This window comes from Heptranchias perlo, chromosome 13 (assembly GCF_035084215.1).
Source record: "Heptranchias perlo isolate sHepPer1 chromosome 13, sHepPer1.hap1, whole genome shotgun sequence".
In the NCBI taxonomy this organism is placed as follows: domain Eukaryota; kingdom Metazoa; phylum Chordata; class Chondrichthyes; order Hexanchiformes; family Hexanchidae; genus Heptranchias; species Heptranchias perlo.
Genome location: NC_090337.1, coordinates 65,567,233 through 65,585,347, shown reverse-complemented (window position 1 = coordinate 65,585,347; position 18,115 = coordinate 65,567,233). Strand labels below are relative to the sequence as shown.

At 46.1% G+C, this 18,115-nt stretch overlaps 1 protein-coding gene across 3 annotated transcripts in view; it reads left to right on the top strand.

Annotated features, from left to right (window-relative positions):
* The first annotated feature begins 4,790 nt into the window (after positions 1–4,790).
* The window catches only part of sap130b (Sin3A-associated protein b), a 42,903-nt gene continuing 29,578 nt past the window's right edge, over positions 4,791–18,115 (top strand). For 2 of the 3 annotated variants that reach the window (XM_067995615.1, XM_067995614.1), the window contains exons 1-8: positions 4,791–5,042; positions 6,481–6,546; positions 8,172–8,339; positions 8,465–8,597; positions 12,009–12,136; positions 13,267–13,391; positions 14,290–14,440; positions 15,496–15,586. In XM_067995615.1, the coding sequence (XP_067851716.1) occupies positions 4,800–5,042; positions 6,481–6,546; positions 8,172–8,339; positions 8,465–8,597; positions 12,009–12,136; positions 13,267–13,391; positions 14,290–14,440; positions 15,496–15,586 (1,105 nt within the window). In that variant the 5' untranslated portion in view covers positions 4,791–4,799. The remainder of the gene's footprint in view (positions 5,043–6,480; positions 6,547–8,171; positions 8,340–8,464; positions 8,598–12,008; positions 12,137–13,266; positions 13,392–14,289; positions 14,441–15,495; positions 15,587–18,115) is intronic. The other variant, XM_067995616.1, reaches the window with a different exon arrangement.

The following is an 18,115-nucleotide window of genomic DNA, read 5'->3' as shown; positions in this document are numbered from 1 at the left end:
TAATGGCAACACGAGCTTGAGTATTAAGTCCTTACCAACCCTCGGTCCAAAACTGTAACCCGTTTCTCCTTCCAGATTCTGATGCAGGAACTGCATGTTTCCAGAATTTTGTTTTTAAATTGAGCTTCAGCATTAATTTTTTTTGATTTGTACTGATAAATGTTTGATTACTAATGAGAATGAAGGGATAAGTATGTACTGTATTGAAAGAACTGCATGGAGCCATCGATGGTTGCTGTGCTGCTGGTGGTGGGTGAGGACTAGAGGGGCTAGGATTCCGTCACTGCCAAAGCTGAACAGTGGAGACAAGGGGAATGAACAGTTATTCTGGAGTTTTGCTATCACATTTGAGGATCATGGGGTATTATAGAGAACTTTTGATGAATGCAACAGCTGCTTGCATTATACAGTGCCTTTAATGTAGTAAAACGTCACCAAGGCGCTCAGAAGTGCCATTATCAGACAAAATTTGACACCGAGCCCACATGGAGACATTAGAACAGGTGACCAAAGCTTGATTGAAGAGATTGGTTTTAAGTAGTGACTTAAAGGAGGAGAGAGGTGGAGACGTTCAACAACAACAACTTGCATTTATATAGCGCCTTTTAACGTAGTAAAACATCCCAAGACGCTTCATAGGAGCGATGATCAAACAAAATTTTCACACCGAGCAGCATAATGAGGTATTAGGACAGGTGACTAAAATCTCGGTCAAAGGGGTAGGTTTTAAGGAATGTCTTAAAGGAGGAGGAGAGAGAGGCGGAGAGGTTTAGTGAGGGAATTCCAGAGCTTGGGGCCGAGGCAGCTGAAGGCACGGCCGCCAATGGTGGAGTGATTAAAATCTGGGATGCTCAAGAGACAAGAATTGGAGGAGCGCAGAGATCTCGGAGGGTTGTAGGGCTGGAGAGGTTACAGAGATAGGGAGGGACAAGGCCACGGAGGGATTTGAAAACGAGGATGAGAATGTTAAAATCGAGGCGTTCCCGGACCGGGAGCAATGTAGGTCAACGAGCGCAGGGTGATAGGTGAACGGGACTTGGTCGTGAGTTAGGATACAGGCAGCAGAGTTTTGGATGAGCTGAAGTTTATGGAGGGTGGAATATGGGAGGCCAGCCAGGAGAACATTGGAATAGTCGAGTCGAGGCAACAAAGGCATGGATTATGATTTCAGCAGCAGATGAGCTGAGGCCAGGGGCGGAGACGGCAATGTTACAGAGGTGGAAGTAGGTGGAGCGGATATGTGGTCAGAAGCTCATTTCAGGGTCAGATAGGAGGCCAAGGTTGTGAATGGTCTGGTTCAGCTCAGACAGTGGCCAGGGAGAGGGATGGAGGTTTGCAGCGGGGACCAAAGACAATGGCTTCAGTCTTCCCTTTAGGGAGGGCATTCCAGAGCTTAGGGCCTAGACGGCTGAAGGCACGGTCGCCAGTGGTGGATCGAAGGAAATCGGGGGTGCACAGAGATCTCTCAGGGTTGTAGGGCTGGAGAAGGTTACTGAGATAGGGAGGGGTGAGGCCAGGGAGGGATTGAAAACAAGGATGAGAATTTTAAAACTGAGGTGTTGCTGGACCAGAAGCCAATGTAAGTCAGTGAGCACAGGGATGATTGGTAAACCGGACTCGGTGCGAGTCAAGATACGGGCAGCAGAGTTTGGATGAGCTCAAGTTTTCGGAGAGTGATATGGTAGATTGTACATGTCTGTGGAAGGAGCAAGCCTTTTCTCATTCCATGTACTCCTGCATTCATTCCAACTCTAACCATGCAATGGTAGATATCAGCCACGGATACGAGTCTTGTGGAGTAAGTGGTTATAACACTGGACTGGCAACCCGGAGAGTCAATGTCACAATGGCAAATTGTGAAATTGAATTCAATAAATTGGGTAATCTGTTGTAGAAACCCCTCTTTCACTAATGTACTTCAGGGAATGGAACCTGGCACTTCCTGTGCAGTCCGGCCCACACTGTGTATCACTTAACACCTTCTGAGTTGGCCTAGCAAGCCACTGTTGTCAGAGCAGCCAAAGGCTCCCACATCCTGAGAAATATTTTTTTAAAAGTACCTTTGAGTTTCAGTGCTGAGGGAGCGCTGCGCTGTCGGAGGGGGCGGCGCTGAGGGAGCGCTGCGCTGTCGGAGGGGGGTGGCGCTGAGGCAGCGCTGCGCTGTCGGAGGGGGGGCGGCGCTGAGGCAAGCGCTGCGCTGTCGGAGGGGGGCGGCGCTGAGGCCAGCGCTGCGCTGTCGGAGGGGGCGGCGCTGAGGGAGCGCTGCGCTGTCGGAGGGGGGCGGCGCTGAGGGAGCGCTGCGCTGTCGGAGGGGGGCGGCGCTGAGGGAGCGCTGCGCTGTCGGAGGGGGGCGGCCGCTGAGGGAGCGCTGCGCTGTCGGAGGGGGGCGGCGCTGAGGGAGCGCTGCGCTGTCGGAGGGGGGGCGGCTGGGGCGCTGCGCTGTCGGAGGGGGGGCGGCGCTGAGGGAGCGCTGCGCTGTCGGAGGGGGGGCGGCGCTGAGGGAGCGCTGCGCTGTCGGAGGGGGGGCGGCGCTGAGGAGCGCTGCGCTGTCGGAGGGGGGCGGCGCTGAGGAGCGCTGCGCTGTCGGAGGGGGGCGGCGCTGAGGGAGCGCTGCGCTGTCGGAGGGGGGGGCGGCGCTGAGGGAGCGCTGCGCTGTCGGAGTGGGGGGCGGCGCTGAGGGAGCGCTGCGCTGTCGGAGGGGGGGCGGCGCGGAGGGAGCGCTGCGCTGTCGGAGGGGGGCGGCGCTGAGGGAGCGCTGCGCTGTCGGAGGGGGGGGGCGGCGCTGAGGGAGCGCTGCGCTGTCGGGAGTGGGGGCGGCGCGCAGGGGAGCGCTGCGCTGTCGGAGGGGGGGCGGCGCTGAGGGAGCGCTGCGCTGTCGGAGGGGGGGGCGGCGTCTGAGGGAGCGCTGCGCTGTCGGAGTGGGGGCGGCGCTGAGGAGCGCTGCGCTGTCGGAGGTGGGGCGGCGCTGAGGGAGCGCTGCGCTGTCGGAGTGGGGGCGGCGCTGTCTGAGCGCTGCGCTGTCGGAGTGGGGGCGGCGCTGAGGGAGCGCTGCGCTGTCGGAGGGGGGGCGGCGCTGAGGGAGCGCTGCGCTGTCGGAGGGGGGGCGGCGCTGAGGGAGCGCTGCGCTGTCGGAGGGGGGGCGGCGCGCAGGGTGTTCACCCACTGTCCTGGCCAACATTCCTCACTCTGTCAACACCAAAAACAGATTAACTGTGACCTTACTATGTGCAAATTAGCTATCTACATAACAGTGACTACACTTCAAAACATAATTTATTGACCATGAAGTGCTTTGAGATGTCACAAGGAAGGTGCTATATTAATGTGAGTTATTTATGTTGGTGTATTTCTGTACATTGACCATCCACTGGTTAATCTGAGCCTCTGCCAGGGGCAGTGAGCGGGTGGCTATGTGAGTGAGATTGCTCAGAAGTGGACTGCATTGCAGAGTTTGCATTAAAGCAAGCTTTATGTTTCATTGCTGGACTCACCCAGGCAATTGGTTGCAATGGTTTATGCAATTCTTCTCTTTCTCAATCCCTGGCTGTGTCCTCAGGCTGGGGACCATTAGAATCTCTGTTTGAGTCCATTGAAAACAAGGTGAAAAATTGTTATAGGAACAGGAGTCGGCCATTCAGCCCCTTGTGCCTGCTCTGCCATTTGATAAGATCATGGCTGATCTGTGATCTAACTCCATATACCTGCCTTTGGCCCATATCCCTTAATACCTTTGATTGCCAAAAAGCTATCTATCTCAGATTTAAATTTAGCAATTGAGCTAGTATCAATTGCCGTTTGTGGAAGAGAGTTTCAAACTTCAAATAGGATAGAATTAGTATTTTTAATTTGGTGTATACAGTTCTGCATTTAATGCTTTAAGAATATTTTTCATTCTCTAGTAAATCCAAGATTTTAGATGGGCTAACTTGGTCACTGGAGTGATCCTTGTCCTTGCCATAATTATCCCTCAACCAACACTATTAAAACAGATTATCTGCTCATTATCACATTGCTGTTTGTGGGTCCTTACTGTACTCAAATTGGCTGCCGCGTTTCCTACATTACAACAGTGACTACACTTCAAAAAAGTACTTAATTAGCTGTAAAGCACTTAGGGACGTGCTGAGGTCATGAAAGGCGCTGTATAAATGCAAGTCTTGTTTTTTGTTGGTGGTTGGAGTAGCAGAGGTGAAATCACTGGAATCATCAAACAATTGTTTGGCTCGATGGGAGATGAGCTAAGGTGGGCTAAATGTGATTCCTCATCCATATTAATCCTGTAGTTGGAAGGGAGCGCAGTAGAGTCTGATTGATGCCTTCTAAATCCTGGAAACTGGTGGGTACGGTTATGTTACTGGACTGGACTTGTAATCCGGAGAATGAGTGTTCAAATCCCACCATGGCAGTTTAAGAATTTGAATTCAGTTTTTAAAAAAGCTGATACCAGGAAACGTGATCGTGAAATCTCAACTGGTTCACTAATGTCCTTTAGGAAAGAAAAGCTGCTGCCTTACCCAGTCTGGATTATGCAGTTGACTTTTAACTGCCCTCTGAAGTAGCCTAGCGAGTCACCCAGTTGTTTCAATAAGAACCCCCACCTCAGGGCAACTAGAATGGGGCAATAAATGCCAGCCTTGCCAGCAATGCCCACATTCCAAGAATGAATAAAAATAAACTGGTGCAAGGGATAATTTCTCAAAAGGAGGTATTAAGTTGGGCTCAGTGAAGTCGGCCACTTGATAGTTTTACTCTGTGGATTGATCACTATTTTCTGTTTACTTCTAGCTGCCAGTGAGGAGATGAGTCGGGATTTGGAACACCTACCCCGTGAACATTCGAACCCTGTGCCTTCACTGCCATTCCGAGATGAGAAACAGGAGACCGTCGTAGTTAGGCCTTACCCACAGGTGCAGACTCACACGCAGCCACTAACCGCAGCCCAGCATCATGTGCAGCAGCCTGGGGTGCCCGTCACACTGGGTGCTCCTCCCACACACCTAGCACAGGCCACTCAGCTTTCTTTCCCGGAAGGACTAATGAAGGTATGCAGACTTCTTGTACAGTCTTTAACAGAACCCTCTGGGTTTTCTGAGCGCGGTCCAGGAAGCATGGCCTTGTGACCTTAAGCATGCAACTGAGATGGATTTTAAGCTGGCAATGACCATGCTCCTGTTTACTACCAGTGTTCCATTCACCATTGCATCAGCAAGCATCCCAGGTGGTTTTATTTTGATGTCGGCAGCATTTCATTCTGGCATGTGGCAGCGCTATGGTTGTCTGCCCAGCACTCTGCAAGTGGGTTATGTTTCTCCATATGTTCTGATTGGGGCTTAGAGGGTTAACTAATCTGGGCAAGTTGCATAAACTTGGCATGTATTCACTTGGGTTTGGGAGATCGAGGGGTGATCTAATCGAGGTGTTCAAAATAATAAAGGGATTCGATAGAGAAACTATTTCCTCTGGTGGGGGAGTCAAGAAATTAGAGCTAGGATGTTTAGGAGTGAAATCAGAAACAATTTTTTACACAAAGGGTAGTGGAAATCTGTAAGTTTCTCCCCCCCCCCCCCCCCCCCCAAAATCTCAAAAGGCTGTGGGATTCCAGGACTATTGGAGCTTTCGAGACTCAGAATAATAGATTTTTGTTGGGTAAGGGTATCAAGGGATGTGAAACAAAGGCGGGTAAATAGAGTTGAGGTACAGATTAGCCATTATCTAATTGAATGGCAGGGCAGGCCTGAGGGATTGAAATGGGCTCCTCCTGTTCCTATGCCCATGCTGATCTGCTGTGGCTCAGGATTGCTCCAAAGTCAACGCACTCGGTGACACGTCAGCTTCAAGTTCCATACCAGTAAGACCAAGCTCAGCAACGTAGCGGCAAGTGGTTGCAAAACCTTTTGGAGCTTGTGTGCCTTGCACAAGTTGGAGTGCTGGATGTGGTTCTTTCCAGTCTTACGATTTCAAGAAAGGATATTAAGCTGGGCTCATTATCCTGAGTGAAGTCAAATCACCATCCCCTGGGTCTGTCAGCACTGAACAGATTGGCCTCAATTATTTCAGAATGACTCATACATCTCCTGGGATGTTGCTTGTGTGGTGAGTCAAAGAATATGGAAACTCTTTGATTGTAACTTTTTTTTCAAGAGGAATGATTCCAAATAGGAGCATGCTTTTTTGATTAGCAATCAGAAGAGAATGACTTTTTTTTGTGCTCGGGACACGTTTAAAAATGTGATGCACGCCATAAACTGGACTTTTAATATAGTAGAATTTTCCAGGGGCCCATCTGAATATAATGTAAGGTCTAGAAGTGCACTGTCCCTGCTGGGATTCGCTAACTTTAGGTGAGTTTAAAAAGTCCTGGTAGAGGAATCCATGACTTCACTATGAAATAGACATGCTTACTGCCTGACAACATAAACAGAGAACTTGTATTTTGAGCCTTGTCAGTGTGTTCCAATAAGTAACGCACTCTTATTTTAGTTCTCAGCTAGGGCTGTCCAGGTTCTCGGAGCCCAGCGTAACTATGGCCCTATATTGTTTCCAGCGGTAAGTAAATGATACCCTTCCCAAAAATCTGACAGCTGGTTGCCACATATTAAAAACACGTCAAATGTTATTTATTATGTTTTGTTGTAAGAGGTATTCAGCATCTTTTAGAGTCATCTGTGAGCTACTGCCAGCAAATGGTCTACAATTTGGATTATGCTGGTGTTGTTTCCTCCCACACTTGTGTTGGGGGGAGAGAGAGAGAGATGGGGCTAGATTTTCTACTGATTTTTTTTGTTGTTGGATGCAGGTAGGAACTTGCTTACCCCACTGTGTCCCCGTCAAACCCACCTCCCCATTCCTGGTGGGGCAGACCCTCTGGTCCAAAAAACATCAACCCACTTGTGGGCAGGCACGTGCAAATTAGATTAAATCCGGCCTCGTGTGTTTTGCTGCTGTTTGCCCTGATTGGATGCTGGGGCCACCTGTTTGTAGCTAGTGCTCAGAAGTCGGTGGAGGGAACCTCAGTGGAAGAATGTTCAAGGGACCTGTGCTAGCGCTCGGAGGGTGGTTGTGTACAGGCACCTAACGAAATTGGAAAGAAAAGATTTTGGCAGGCAGCTTAACGGCTGCTTCCTTCCTTCCTCCCGCTGCCTCAGCCCTCGGGTTGGGAGGGGGTCCTTCCGCAGTATGTCTCTACCCGCAGTCTGGCTCAGCTTCCGTGTGTAAATGGTCCCAGGACCAGGAATCCCGCCCTGCCGGAGATTCATCCCCATTGGAAAACCCAGGCCGTGCACTTCAGGTGCAGAATTCTACCTTTAAGATTAGAAGTCCTGAGCTGTTTCTTACTCAGGATTGTCACTGGGTCTAAAACATTTATTAACTACACATGCATTTGGTTTATTCTCCTTTCATATTATTCTTCCCTTTTTTCCCTGAAGGCTAATGTTGGCCTCCCATGGGGTAGCATCTCTGCCTTGCCCAGCAACCCTTCTGCTTGCATGAGACTTGACTGAATGTCATGGTGGGCGTCTCAGCCAATTCTCATTCTGCCTTTATCTGGCATCAAAAACATAAGTTTTCCAACAGTAATTGTTCATTAGTGATGAATGGGAACGCTGGTTTAATTTCCCTGCCCCCTCAGTTCAGGTGTGATGAGGCCAACTGTATGCCTCTACCACTCTTCTGGCTGGTCATAGACCAGAAACCTTGGAGCTTTTTCCTCAGATCACACACTTTACCAACTGAGTCACTGGGAGAGCCCCTCTCTTTGTAATTTGAAATATTTTGGCCTGTTTTTAAATAGGAAATGCTGACCATGTCATTGGGAGACCTGTGGGAAGAGCTACTGGACCTGATGGTGGGATGGAGCTGAGTTAATACCTGTAGCGATATGATAACCTGACCACTGTCAAGTTCTCATTCTTCCAAGCCAGTTTCCACATGATGCCATCAGCATTTGATTGAAACATTTTTTGAAGATCCACAGACTAACCGTTAACACATCTGAAACCCTTCTGACAGGCGTTCTGAGGCACTGCATCTGTGGTAAAATCTCTCCCACTCCTAAACGTGCCAATTTGTGAAAAGTCCAAACCAGCTGCAGCCTTGCCAGCTTCTCCCAGCCCCACTATTGTCATTTTTGCATTTCTGCACAAAGTCAGATTGTAGTTTTGTTTTCCCAGACAACACTGAAGACGCCCTTGCCTAGTCGGCCCATTGCTCCTGCTCCATCATCTGGCCTGGGACATTTGACCGTTCCTCCTAAGGTTTCAGGACATCTAACTGTTAGCATGGACACCAGCGTACCGCAGGCCTCAGCAATCCCCGTGGCTACAATCAGCGGGCAGCAGGTAAGAGCAAGAATCTCCTATTTGTTCCAGCCCCCAAACGCCAATTCACAGGTATGCCCGAGCGCTTCCTAAACAGGTTGTAATTTCAGTTATTGCGTCTTGATTCTGGATGATCTCTTTCCCAGGGACATCCCAACATCCCTCATCTGATGGGCACCAACGTGCAAATGTCAATCATCCGAAACTCTGTTCCAGCTTCGCTCCACATTGGACCATCCACAGCGCAGACACAGATGTTCTCGTCCCATGTGCCTAGAGGTAATGCAGCACGTTCTGGACTGTGTGTGTGTGTGTGTGTGTGTGTTTTTAAGATGATGGATTGTTACAGCTACCACTGCAGTTTCTTTTTATTCTGTTAAATATTCTTAACAAAAGGTGAACTGTTGCATTGTCCAACGTACAGCCTACAAATGGGGTTTTCTGATGGTGTACTGCGATCATAAGAACATAAGAAATAGGAGCAGGAGTAGGTCATACGGCCCCTTGAGTCTGCTCCGCCATTCAATCAGATCATGGCTGATCTTTGACCTCAACTCCACTTTCCTGCCTGATCCTCATATACCTTGATTGCCCTAGAGTCCAAAAATCTATCTATCTCAGCCTTGAATATACTCAATGACTCAACATCCACAGCTCTCTGGGGTAGAGAATTCCAATGATTCACAACCTTGTGCGTGAAGAAATTCCTCCTCATCTCAGTCTTGAATGGCCGCCCCCTTATCCTGCGGCTATGCCTCCTAGTTCTAGACTCTCTAGCCAGGGGAAACAATCTCAGCATCTACCCTGTCAAGCCCCCTCCTAATCTTAAATGTTTCAATGAGATCATCTCTCATTCTTCTAAACTCCAGAGAGTATAGGCCCATTCTACTCAACCTCTGTTCATAGAACAACCCTCTCATCCCAGGAATTAACCTAGTGAACCTTCATTTCTCTGCCTCCAAGGCAAGTATATCCTTCCTTAGATAAGGAGACCAAAACTGTACACTACTTCGGGTGAGGTCTCACTAAAGCCCTGTACAACTGTAGTAAGACTTCCTTACTCTTGTACCCCAACCCCCTTGCAATAAAGGCCAACATGCCATTTGCTTTCCTAATTGCCTGCTGTACCTGCATACTAACTTTTTGTGTTTCTTATACGAGGAGACCCAAATCTCTCTGAACACCAACATTTAATAGTTTCTCACCTTTTACAAAATATTCTGCTTTTCTATGCTTCCTACCAAAGTGAATAACTTCACGTTTCCCCACATTATACTCCATCTGCCACCTTCTTGCCCACTCACTTAATCTGTCTATATTCCTTTGCAGACTCTTTGTGTCCTCCTCACAGCTTACTTTCCCACCTAGCTTTGTATCATCAGCAAACTTGGATACATTATACTTGGTCCCTTCATCTAAGTCATTAATATAGATTGTAAATAGCTGAGGCCCAAGCACTGATCCTTGCGGCACCCCACTAGTCATAGCCTGCCAACCTGAGACTAACCCATTTATCCCTACTCTCTATTTTCTGCCCTTAAATCAATCCTCTATCTATGCTAATAGAATCATAGACAATTACGGTATAGAAGGAGGCTATTCGGCTCATCCTGTTCATGCTGGCCGAGAAAGAGCTATCCAGCCTAATCCCACTTTCCGGCACTTGGTCCGTAGCCCTGTAGGTTACAGCATTTCAAGTGCACGTCCAAGTACTTTTTAAATGAGATGAGGGTTTCTGCCTCCACCACCATTTCAGGCAGTGAGTTCCAGACCCCCACCACCCTCTAGGTGAAAAAAGTTCTCCTCAGCTCCCCTCTAATCCTTCTACCAATTACGTTCAATCCATGCCCCCCTGGTCAGTCACCCCCTCTGCTAAAGGAAATAGGTCCTCCCTATCAACTCTATCTAGTCCTGCCACAATTTTATATATCTTAATTAAATCTCCCCTCAGCCTCCTTTGTTCCAAAGAAAACAGCCCCCATCCTATCCAATCTTTTCTTGTAGCTAAAATTCTCCAGCCCTGGCAACATCCTCGTAAATGTCCTCTCCACCCTCTCTAGTGCAATCGCATCTTTCCTGTAATATGCTGACCAGAACTGTACGCAGTACTTGAGCTGTGGCCGAACCAATGCTTTATACAGTTCTAGCATAACCTCCCTGCTGTTATATTCTATGCCTCAGCTAATAAAGGAAAATATCCCGTATGCCTTTTTAACCACCTTGCCTACCTTCAGGGATCTGTGTACATGCTCTCCAAGGTCCCTTTGTTCCTCTAGGCCTCTTAGTATCCTCCCATTTATTGTGTACTCCCTTGCCTTGTTTGTCCTCCCCAAATGCATTACCTCACACTACTCTGGATTGAATTCCATTTGCCACTTTTCTGCATTATTACCCTCAACTCCATGACCCCTTACCTTGTGTAACAACCTTTTATGTGGCACCTTATCAAATGCCTTTTGAAAATCCAAATATACTACAGCCACTGGTTCCCCTTTACCTACCCTGCTAGTTACGTCCTCAAAAAAAACTCTTAATAAATTTTTTAGCATGATTTTCTTTTCATAAAACAGTGTTGACTCTGCCTAATCATATTATGATTTTCTAAGTGCCCTGTTACCACTTCCTTAATAATGGATTCCAGCATTCCATCCAGACGACCGATGTCAGGCTATTTGGCCTGTAGTTCCCTGTTTTCTCCCCCTCCCTTCTTGAATAGTGGGGTAACATTTGCTACCTTCCAGTCCACTGGGACCGTTCCAGAATCTAGAGAATTTTGGAAGATCATAACAAATGCGTCCACTATCTCTGCAGCCACCTCTTTTAGAACCCTAGGATGTAGGCCATTAGGTCTAGGGAATTTGTCGGCTTTTAGTCCCATTAGTTTGTCCAGTACTTTTTCTCTACTGATATTAATTGTTTTAAATTCCTCACTCTCTCATTTATCCCTTGGTTCCCCACTATTTTTGGTATGCTTTTTGTGTCTTCTACTGTGAAGACAGATACAAAATATTTGTTTAATGCATCTGCCATTTCCTGATTCCCCATTATAATTTCTCCTGTCTCAGCCTCTAATTGATGATTTAATGCACAATTCCCCTTTTTCGGGGTTTTTATAAATTGTGCGGATGAGGTAACTTCACTTGTATCCTATCTTTCCACAAACCGAGAGCTCGTCTAACTTGTCCTATTTTTAGATCCACATGTAGAACCTGTACTTAACAGAGGTCTGTCAGTTCTGTGAAGCTAATTGAAGGTTTATTATACTTGTCAGCTTGGCCGTCTTGGTAGCACTGTCCCCAGGGTCTGGAGGCTGTGGGCTGAAGCCCCACTTCACACTTGAGTGCTTAAACCACGTTGACACTTCAGTGAAGTACTGAGGGAGTGCTGCATGTCCAAGGTGCCATCCTTGAATGAGGGGTTAAACTGAGGCCCCATCTGCCTGGACAGTAAAGATCCTGTGGCGTTATTCAAAGAGATGCGGGGATATCTCCTGGTGCCCTGATCCACCTGCATCCCTCAACCAACACATTAAAGACAGATTAACTGGTCGTTCATTTTGTATGTTTGTGTGACTTTGCTGTGAAAATGACTCATGCGCTTCAAAGAATTCATTGCAGGTGAGGCACCTTTGGATGCTTCTGAGAGACTGATAAGGTGCAAAGTTTTGAAACGAAATGATGTGCTCCACAGGTGCAGCAGTAGCAGCAGCAATATCAAGTTCCAAAGTAACTACAGTCCTGCGTCCTGCTCCAGCACCGTTGCCAACAGCAGGAACTCCTCAGACAGCTGTGCAACATTCTCTGCACCTACCTATACAGGTAACCTCTTGTCTCTAAATAATGAACCCCTGTTATACTGAACTTTTATCATGATCTTGTATGCTGGCAGAGTGAGTCTCATCTTACAGTTAAACTTTTAAAGAGGAAGTCTCTTCCTGTGACCGTTAAGTCTGGGATGTGGCATGATTCTCTACAACTCAATGTCAACAAGACTGAAGCCAGCTTGATGAGCTGTCAACATGCACCTTGGACCCCTTAACCTTCCTGGTTGATCAATCCTGAGCTGAGTTTTCTACCATTCACCCGGTCCACAGTCAAGAATGTCTTTTTTTTCCACATCCTGCTTAAGCGCGCACCTCATCACATCCATTGCTCCAACCCTCTATCCGCACCATTATCAGCTCAAGAGTAATTCCTTCAGTGCCCTCCTTGCTGGTTCATTGGCTTCCCCAGCTCCATCCCACACAATCTTCAGTTAACCATATCTCTGTCCTCCTGCACCAAGTTCCACAAGACTCCGAACAATGTCGATGCCACAAGACTCCTAACAATGTCCATGCCCAGCTTCCCTGGCTTCCTTTGCCCCAGTGGATAGAGTTCAAGAAAAAATCCATCCATGGTCTTGCTTATCTCTTCACTCCTTTCCTACCTGTAGGTTCCAGTTTCCAACCTGCCTGACACACCAATCTCTCCTGAGGCGACTTTTCACCCTGGGTTGGATGTCTTGCAGGAGCCCTCGTTAGGGTGTGATTGACAGCAGCGGGAGCAGTGATCACGCCTGCTGCCTGGTTCCATCGTGCAGCTTGGACAGCGGTTATTTAAGCATTCATTACTTGCATGACTCCTGTCCCTCAAACTGAAGGAAGAATTGTGTACAATAGAGTTGCGATCTGGAATGCACTGCCTGAAAGGGTGATGGAATCCGATTCAGTAGTAACTTTCAGATGGGAATTGGATAAGTACTTAAAAAGGAAAACTTTGCAGGGGAGTGGGACTAATTGGAAAGCTCTTTTAAATAGCTGGCACAGGCACAGTGGGCTGAATGGCCTCCTGTGCTGTATGATTCTACAAATATTTCTCACCATAAGGCCAGCTAGTGCAGTTTGAGACGTCGTGACATTGCCTCAGTATTTAAGTGTTAAGATTGAATCTTGCTCTTTGTTTGGCAGTCTCGCCCTCCTTCGACCACATCTACAGCAATCCCTTCAGCAGTGGTAGCAACAGTGTCTGCAACACGAGCCCAGTCTCCTGTCATTACAACAGCAGCAGCTCACGGGACCGATGTGGCACACGGGTAATTAAAAAAAGAATAAACCCAAGAAGGGATTTGTTTCTTAACAGAACTCGTAGTGGCACTTCTTGAGAAGCTGGGTACTAGCTACTGGCGCTGTATGTAATTAAATACTTACACGGCGAAGAAAGAACTTGCGTTTTATATAGTGCCGTTTATATCTTCAGGAGCGTCTGTGCAGTAATTGTGTGTTAGTGATTATATTGGAATGTTGTATTTCAGCTTACTCGAAATGCCATATCTTGCTTCCAGAAGACTGGGACTGTTGGCACTGGAGTCTGTCCAAAGTTTTGACAGCCCCCCCCTCCTCTAAGAGAAATTAGTCTGGGAACACTGATAGGGTTCTTGGACTTGTTCCTTCTCGAGCTGTTGTAACTTGGTTAGCATTGTCATGCACAGCTCTGCTCTAAAATATAAATGTTAAGATTTTCAAAACTGCTGACCTGACCTGTGACCAGTTCTGTGTATTTATAATGTTGAATACTGTAACGCGATTCTAAAGAATGCACAGTATCGAACGTGTTAGAATAAAGCCCTAAATTGTAGCGCTTTTTTTGGATTTGGTGCAGAAGTGTTCTTGCAGTCCTTCAAGGGTTGTAAAAATGTACACATCTCCTCTGCTTTCAGTGATTCTGAATGGGTAGATGTGGTGACATAGGCTATTGTCTTAAACTGAGGATCTAACTGCCAAACTTATTCCCTGTTAGCACTGATATTGGGCACTGACTTTAATATATATCATACCAGACAGGCAACTTTTACTGCAGTACTTCATCACTATACAAAACAGAAACTGCTCAACCATCATTACCTGTCAGTAAATATTCAAAATCGGTGTAGAATGTTGTGCAAGGTGATCTCTCGTCTGATTTATCAATTTCCTCCCTCCCGTTCCCTGTAGTAGACCAGCATTGACCATCCAACCTCACCCATCCGCTACTGCAATTAGCATCCAGCGCGCACAGCAGCCCAGGGATCCAACAGCTCGAATCACATTGCCTTCCCACCCTGCGGTCGCCGCCCAGAAACCACAGCTCCACCCCATAACACAGGTAAAGAGTTCCACCTCCCTCCCCTCAATGTGGGTTTGCTGCAAAAGGAGCTACCAGGGATAATAGTCCTGCCCCCTTCCCCTCTGAAACTCTTCCACTTTGATCCGAGTCAGAGAAATCCTTCCAGAAATGGAATGTTTTGTAACATGGGAAATTATTACTTTAGTCCATATGAAATTTAACCAGAATTCTGAAGGTCAGTTCACTTTGACGTCTTATACTTGACAGGTATTGATCACATAAGTACCCTTAAAATATTTTCTTCCACCATTAGCAAGTGAGACTATTACAAATATCTTAAATTTGGTTCAGAAACTGAAGATCATGGCACTAAGACAAAGAACATTTGAGGTTTTAGTGTACATTTAGTTTGGAGTAGACCTCTAACTATTATGCTGCATTTATGTTACACAACTACTTTCTCGAAGCAATTCTCCAATGCTTTTCCAAAAGGAAAAATTTGCAAGGCTATGGGGAAAAAGCAGGGGAGTGGGACTAATTGGATTGATCTTTCAAAGAGTTGGCACAATGGGCTGAATGGCCTCCTTCTATGCTATATGATTCTATGAATGCTGGCTGCAGCTCTCACACATCTAGAAGCTTCTCTGTGCTTATTTGCAGAATATTTTCTGCAGCACCGCAGTCATTTTTAACTCATCATTCGTGACTCTTCAGCCAACATTGATTGCTTTCCCAATGGTTGGGGAAGGTTGAGCGATCCTGGAAAATAATGACTTTGCTGTTCTGTTCAGAGCAGATGTGATCCAGCCACATCTGTCTGGCAGTGGCCAATAAACAATGGTGCCACATCTGCACTACCTTGTTGCCACTGATGGTAGAGCTGCAGCTACTGGCAACTGTCAGGTGTTCACATGCCTGAATCCCTGCAAATGCAAGATCTGGTTCAGCAATCTTTATTTTGTAGCATGTTATATTTAATGTTTATCTCAAGGTGGCTCCCTTCATGTCAGTTAGCCAGTGGAAATGCAGCAATTAAAACCAGAGCTGTAACATTGTCAGCCTCCAATACCAATAAGTGAGTTTTCTTTCCACAGAAAGCAATGTTCAGTGCCGGGACACCAGTCGCTGCTGCTACTGTGGCACCCATACTCGCCACAAATTCAATCCCCTCTACCACAGGTCAGGGTGAGTACCTGGTACCTGGTATCTGAAAAATATTCATACTATACATGTGTGCTCTCGAGATTTCATTTTAAACTCAGACATTACAGTTGACCGCTCTTCAAATGAAGGTACCCTAGATAAGATGTGAGGCAGGAGTGTTGCCTACTCAATCTTGAGTTTAATGACAGTCATGTTGTGTGGATTTGTATGTCTTTAAAAAATCATGTACTGAGTCATTTGATATAGTTAATGCCTTTCAAATGGGGGGGGGGTATCCCTGATAAAGGATGAGAGAAAGGCAGTAGCTCAGAAAATCAGGATGTAGAATCAGTATGGGTGGAGCTAAGAAATAACAAGGGGCAGAAAGCACTGGTGGGAGTAGTTTATGGGCCCCCTAACAGTGTTGGACAGAGTATAAATCAGGAAAATTACAGGAGCATGTAACAAGGGTAACACAATAATCGTGGAGGATTTGAATCTGGGCAAACCAAACTGGCAAAAGTAGTTTAGAGGACAAGTTCATGAGATGCATTCGAGACAGTTTTCTAGAACAATATGTTGAAGAACCAACTAGGGAACAAGCTAATTTAGATCTAGTATTGTGTAATGAGAGTTAATTAGTAATCTTATAGTTAAGGATTCTCTGGGGAAGAGTGATCATAATATGATAGAATTTCATATTGAGTTTGAGAGTGATGTAGTTAAGTCTGTAGCTAGGGTCTTAAATTTAAACAAAGCCAATTATGTAGGTATGAGGAGTGAGTTGACTAAGGCAGATTGGGAAATTAGATTAAAAGATATGACTAGATAAGCAATGGCGAACATTTAAAGAAATAATCCATAATTCTCAAAGAATATACATTCCCTTGAGGAATAAAAACTCCATGGGAAACGTGATCCAATTGTGGCTAACTGAAGAAGATAAGGATGGTATTAAATTAAAAGAAGAGGCTTATAATGTTGCCAAAAAGAGTAGTATGCCTGAGGATTGGGAGTGTTTTAGAAATCAGCAAAGGATGACCGAGAAATTGATAAAAGGGACAAAATAGAATGAGAGTAAACTAGCAAGAAATATAAAAACAGATTGTAAGAACTTCTACAAGTATATAAAAAGGAAGAGATTAGTGAAAGTAAACGTGGGTCCCTTAGAGGCTGAGACAGGAGGAATTATAATGGGGAATAAAGAAATGGCAGAGATGTTAAACAAATATTTTGTATCAGTCTTCACAGTAGAAGACACAAAACACATACCGGAAATAGTGGGGACCCAAGGGTCTAATGAGAGTGAGGAACTTGAAGTAATTAAGATTCGTAAGGAAAAAATACTGGGGAAATTAATGGGACTAAAAGCTGACAAATCCCCTGGACCTGATGGCCTACATCCTCGGGTTTTAAAAGAGGAGGCTGCAGCGATAGTGGATGCGTTGGTTTTGATCTCCCAGAATTCCCTAGATTCTCGAACGGTCCCTGTGGATTGAACGATAGCAAATGTAATCCCACTATTCAAGAAAGGAGGGAGAGAGAAAATGGGGAACTATAGACCAGTTAGCTTGACATCAGTAGTAGGGGAAAATGCTAGAATCTGTTACTAAGGGCGTAGTAACGGCACCTAGAAATCATAATATGATTAGGCAGAGTCAACACTGTTTTATCAAAGGGAAATCGTGTTTGACAAATCTATTAGAATTTTTTGAGGGTGTAACTAGCAGGGTAGATAAAGGGGAACCAGTGGATGTGTTACACAAGTTTGGGGGTAATATATTAGCATGGATTGAGGATTGGTTAACGGACAGAAAACAGAGAGTAGGAATAAATGGGTCATTTTCAGGTTAGCAGGTTGTAACTAGTGGGGTAATGCAAGGATCGGTGCTTGGGCCTCAGCTGTTTACAATATATATCGGTGACTTAGATGAGGGGACCGTGTGCAATGTATCCAAGTTTGCTGATGATACAAAGCTAGGTGGGAAAGTAAGTTGTGAGGAGGATGCAAAGAGCCTGCAAAGGGATATAGACAGGTTAGGTGAGCTTGAAGGTGGTAGATGGAGTATAATGTGGGGAAATGTGAAATTATCCATTTTGATGGGAAGAATAGAAAACCAGAATTTTTTTAAAAGGTGCGAGACTAAAAAATGTTGGTATTCAGAGGGATTTGAGTGTCCTTGTATACTGATTACAGAAAGTTAACGCACTGGTGCAACAAGCAATTAGGAAGGCAAATGGTGTGTTAGTCTTTATTGCAAGGGGGTTGGAGTATAAGAGTAAGGAAGTCTTGCTGCACTTATATAGGGCTCTGGTGAGACTGCGTCGGGTGTATTGTGTACAGTTTTAGTCTCCTTACCAAAGGAAGGAAATACCTGCCTTTAGAGGGGGTGCAACGAAGGTTCACTAGATTGATTCCTGGGATGAGAGGGTTGTTCTCTGAGGAGGGATTGAGTAGAATGGGCCTATACTCTCGACTTTAGAAGAATGAGAGGTGATCTCATTGAAATGTATAAAATTCTTAGGACTTGCAAATATAACTTCTATGGCCCACAGAAAAAAAATCCCACC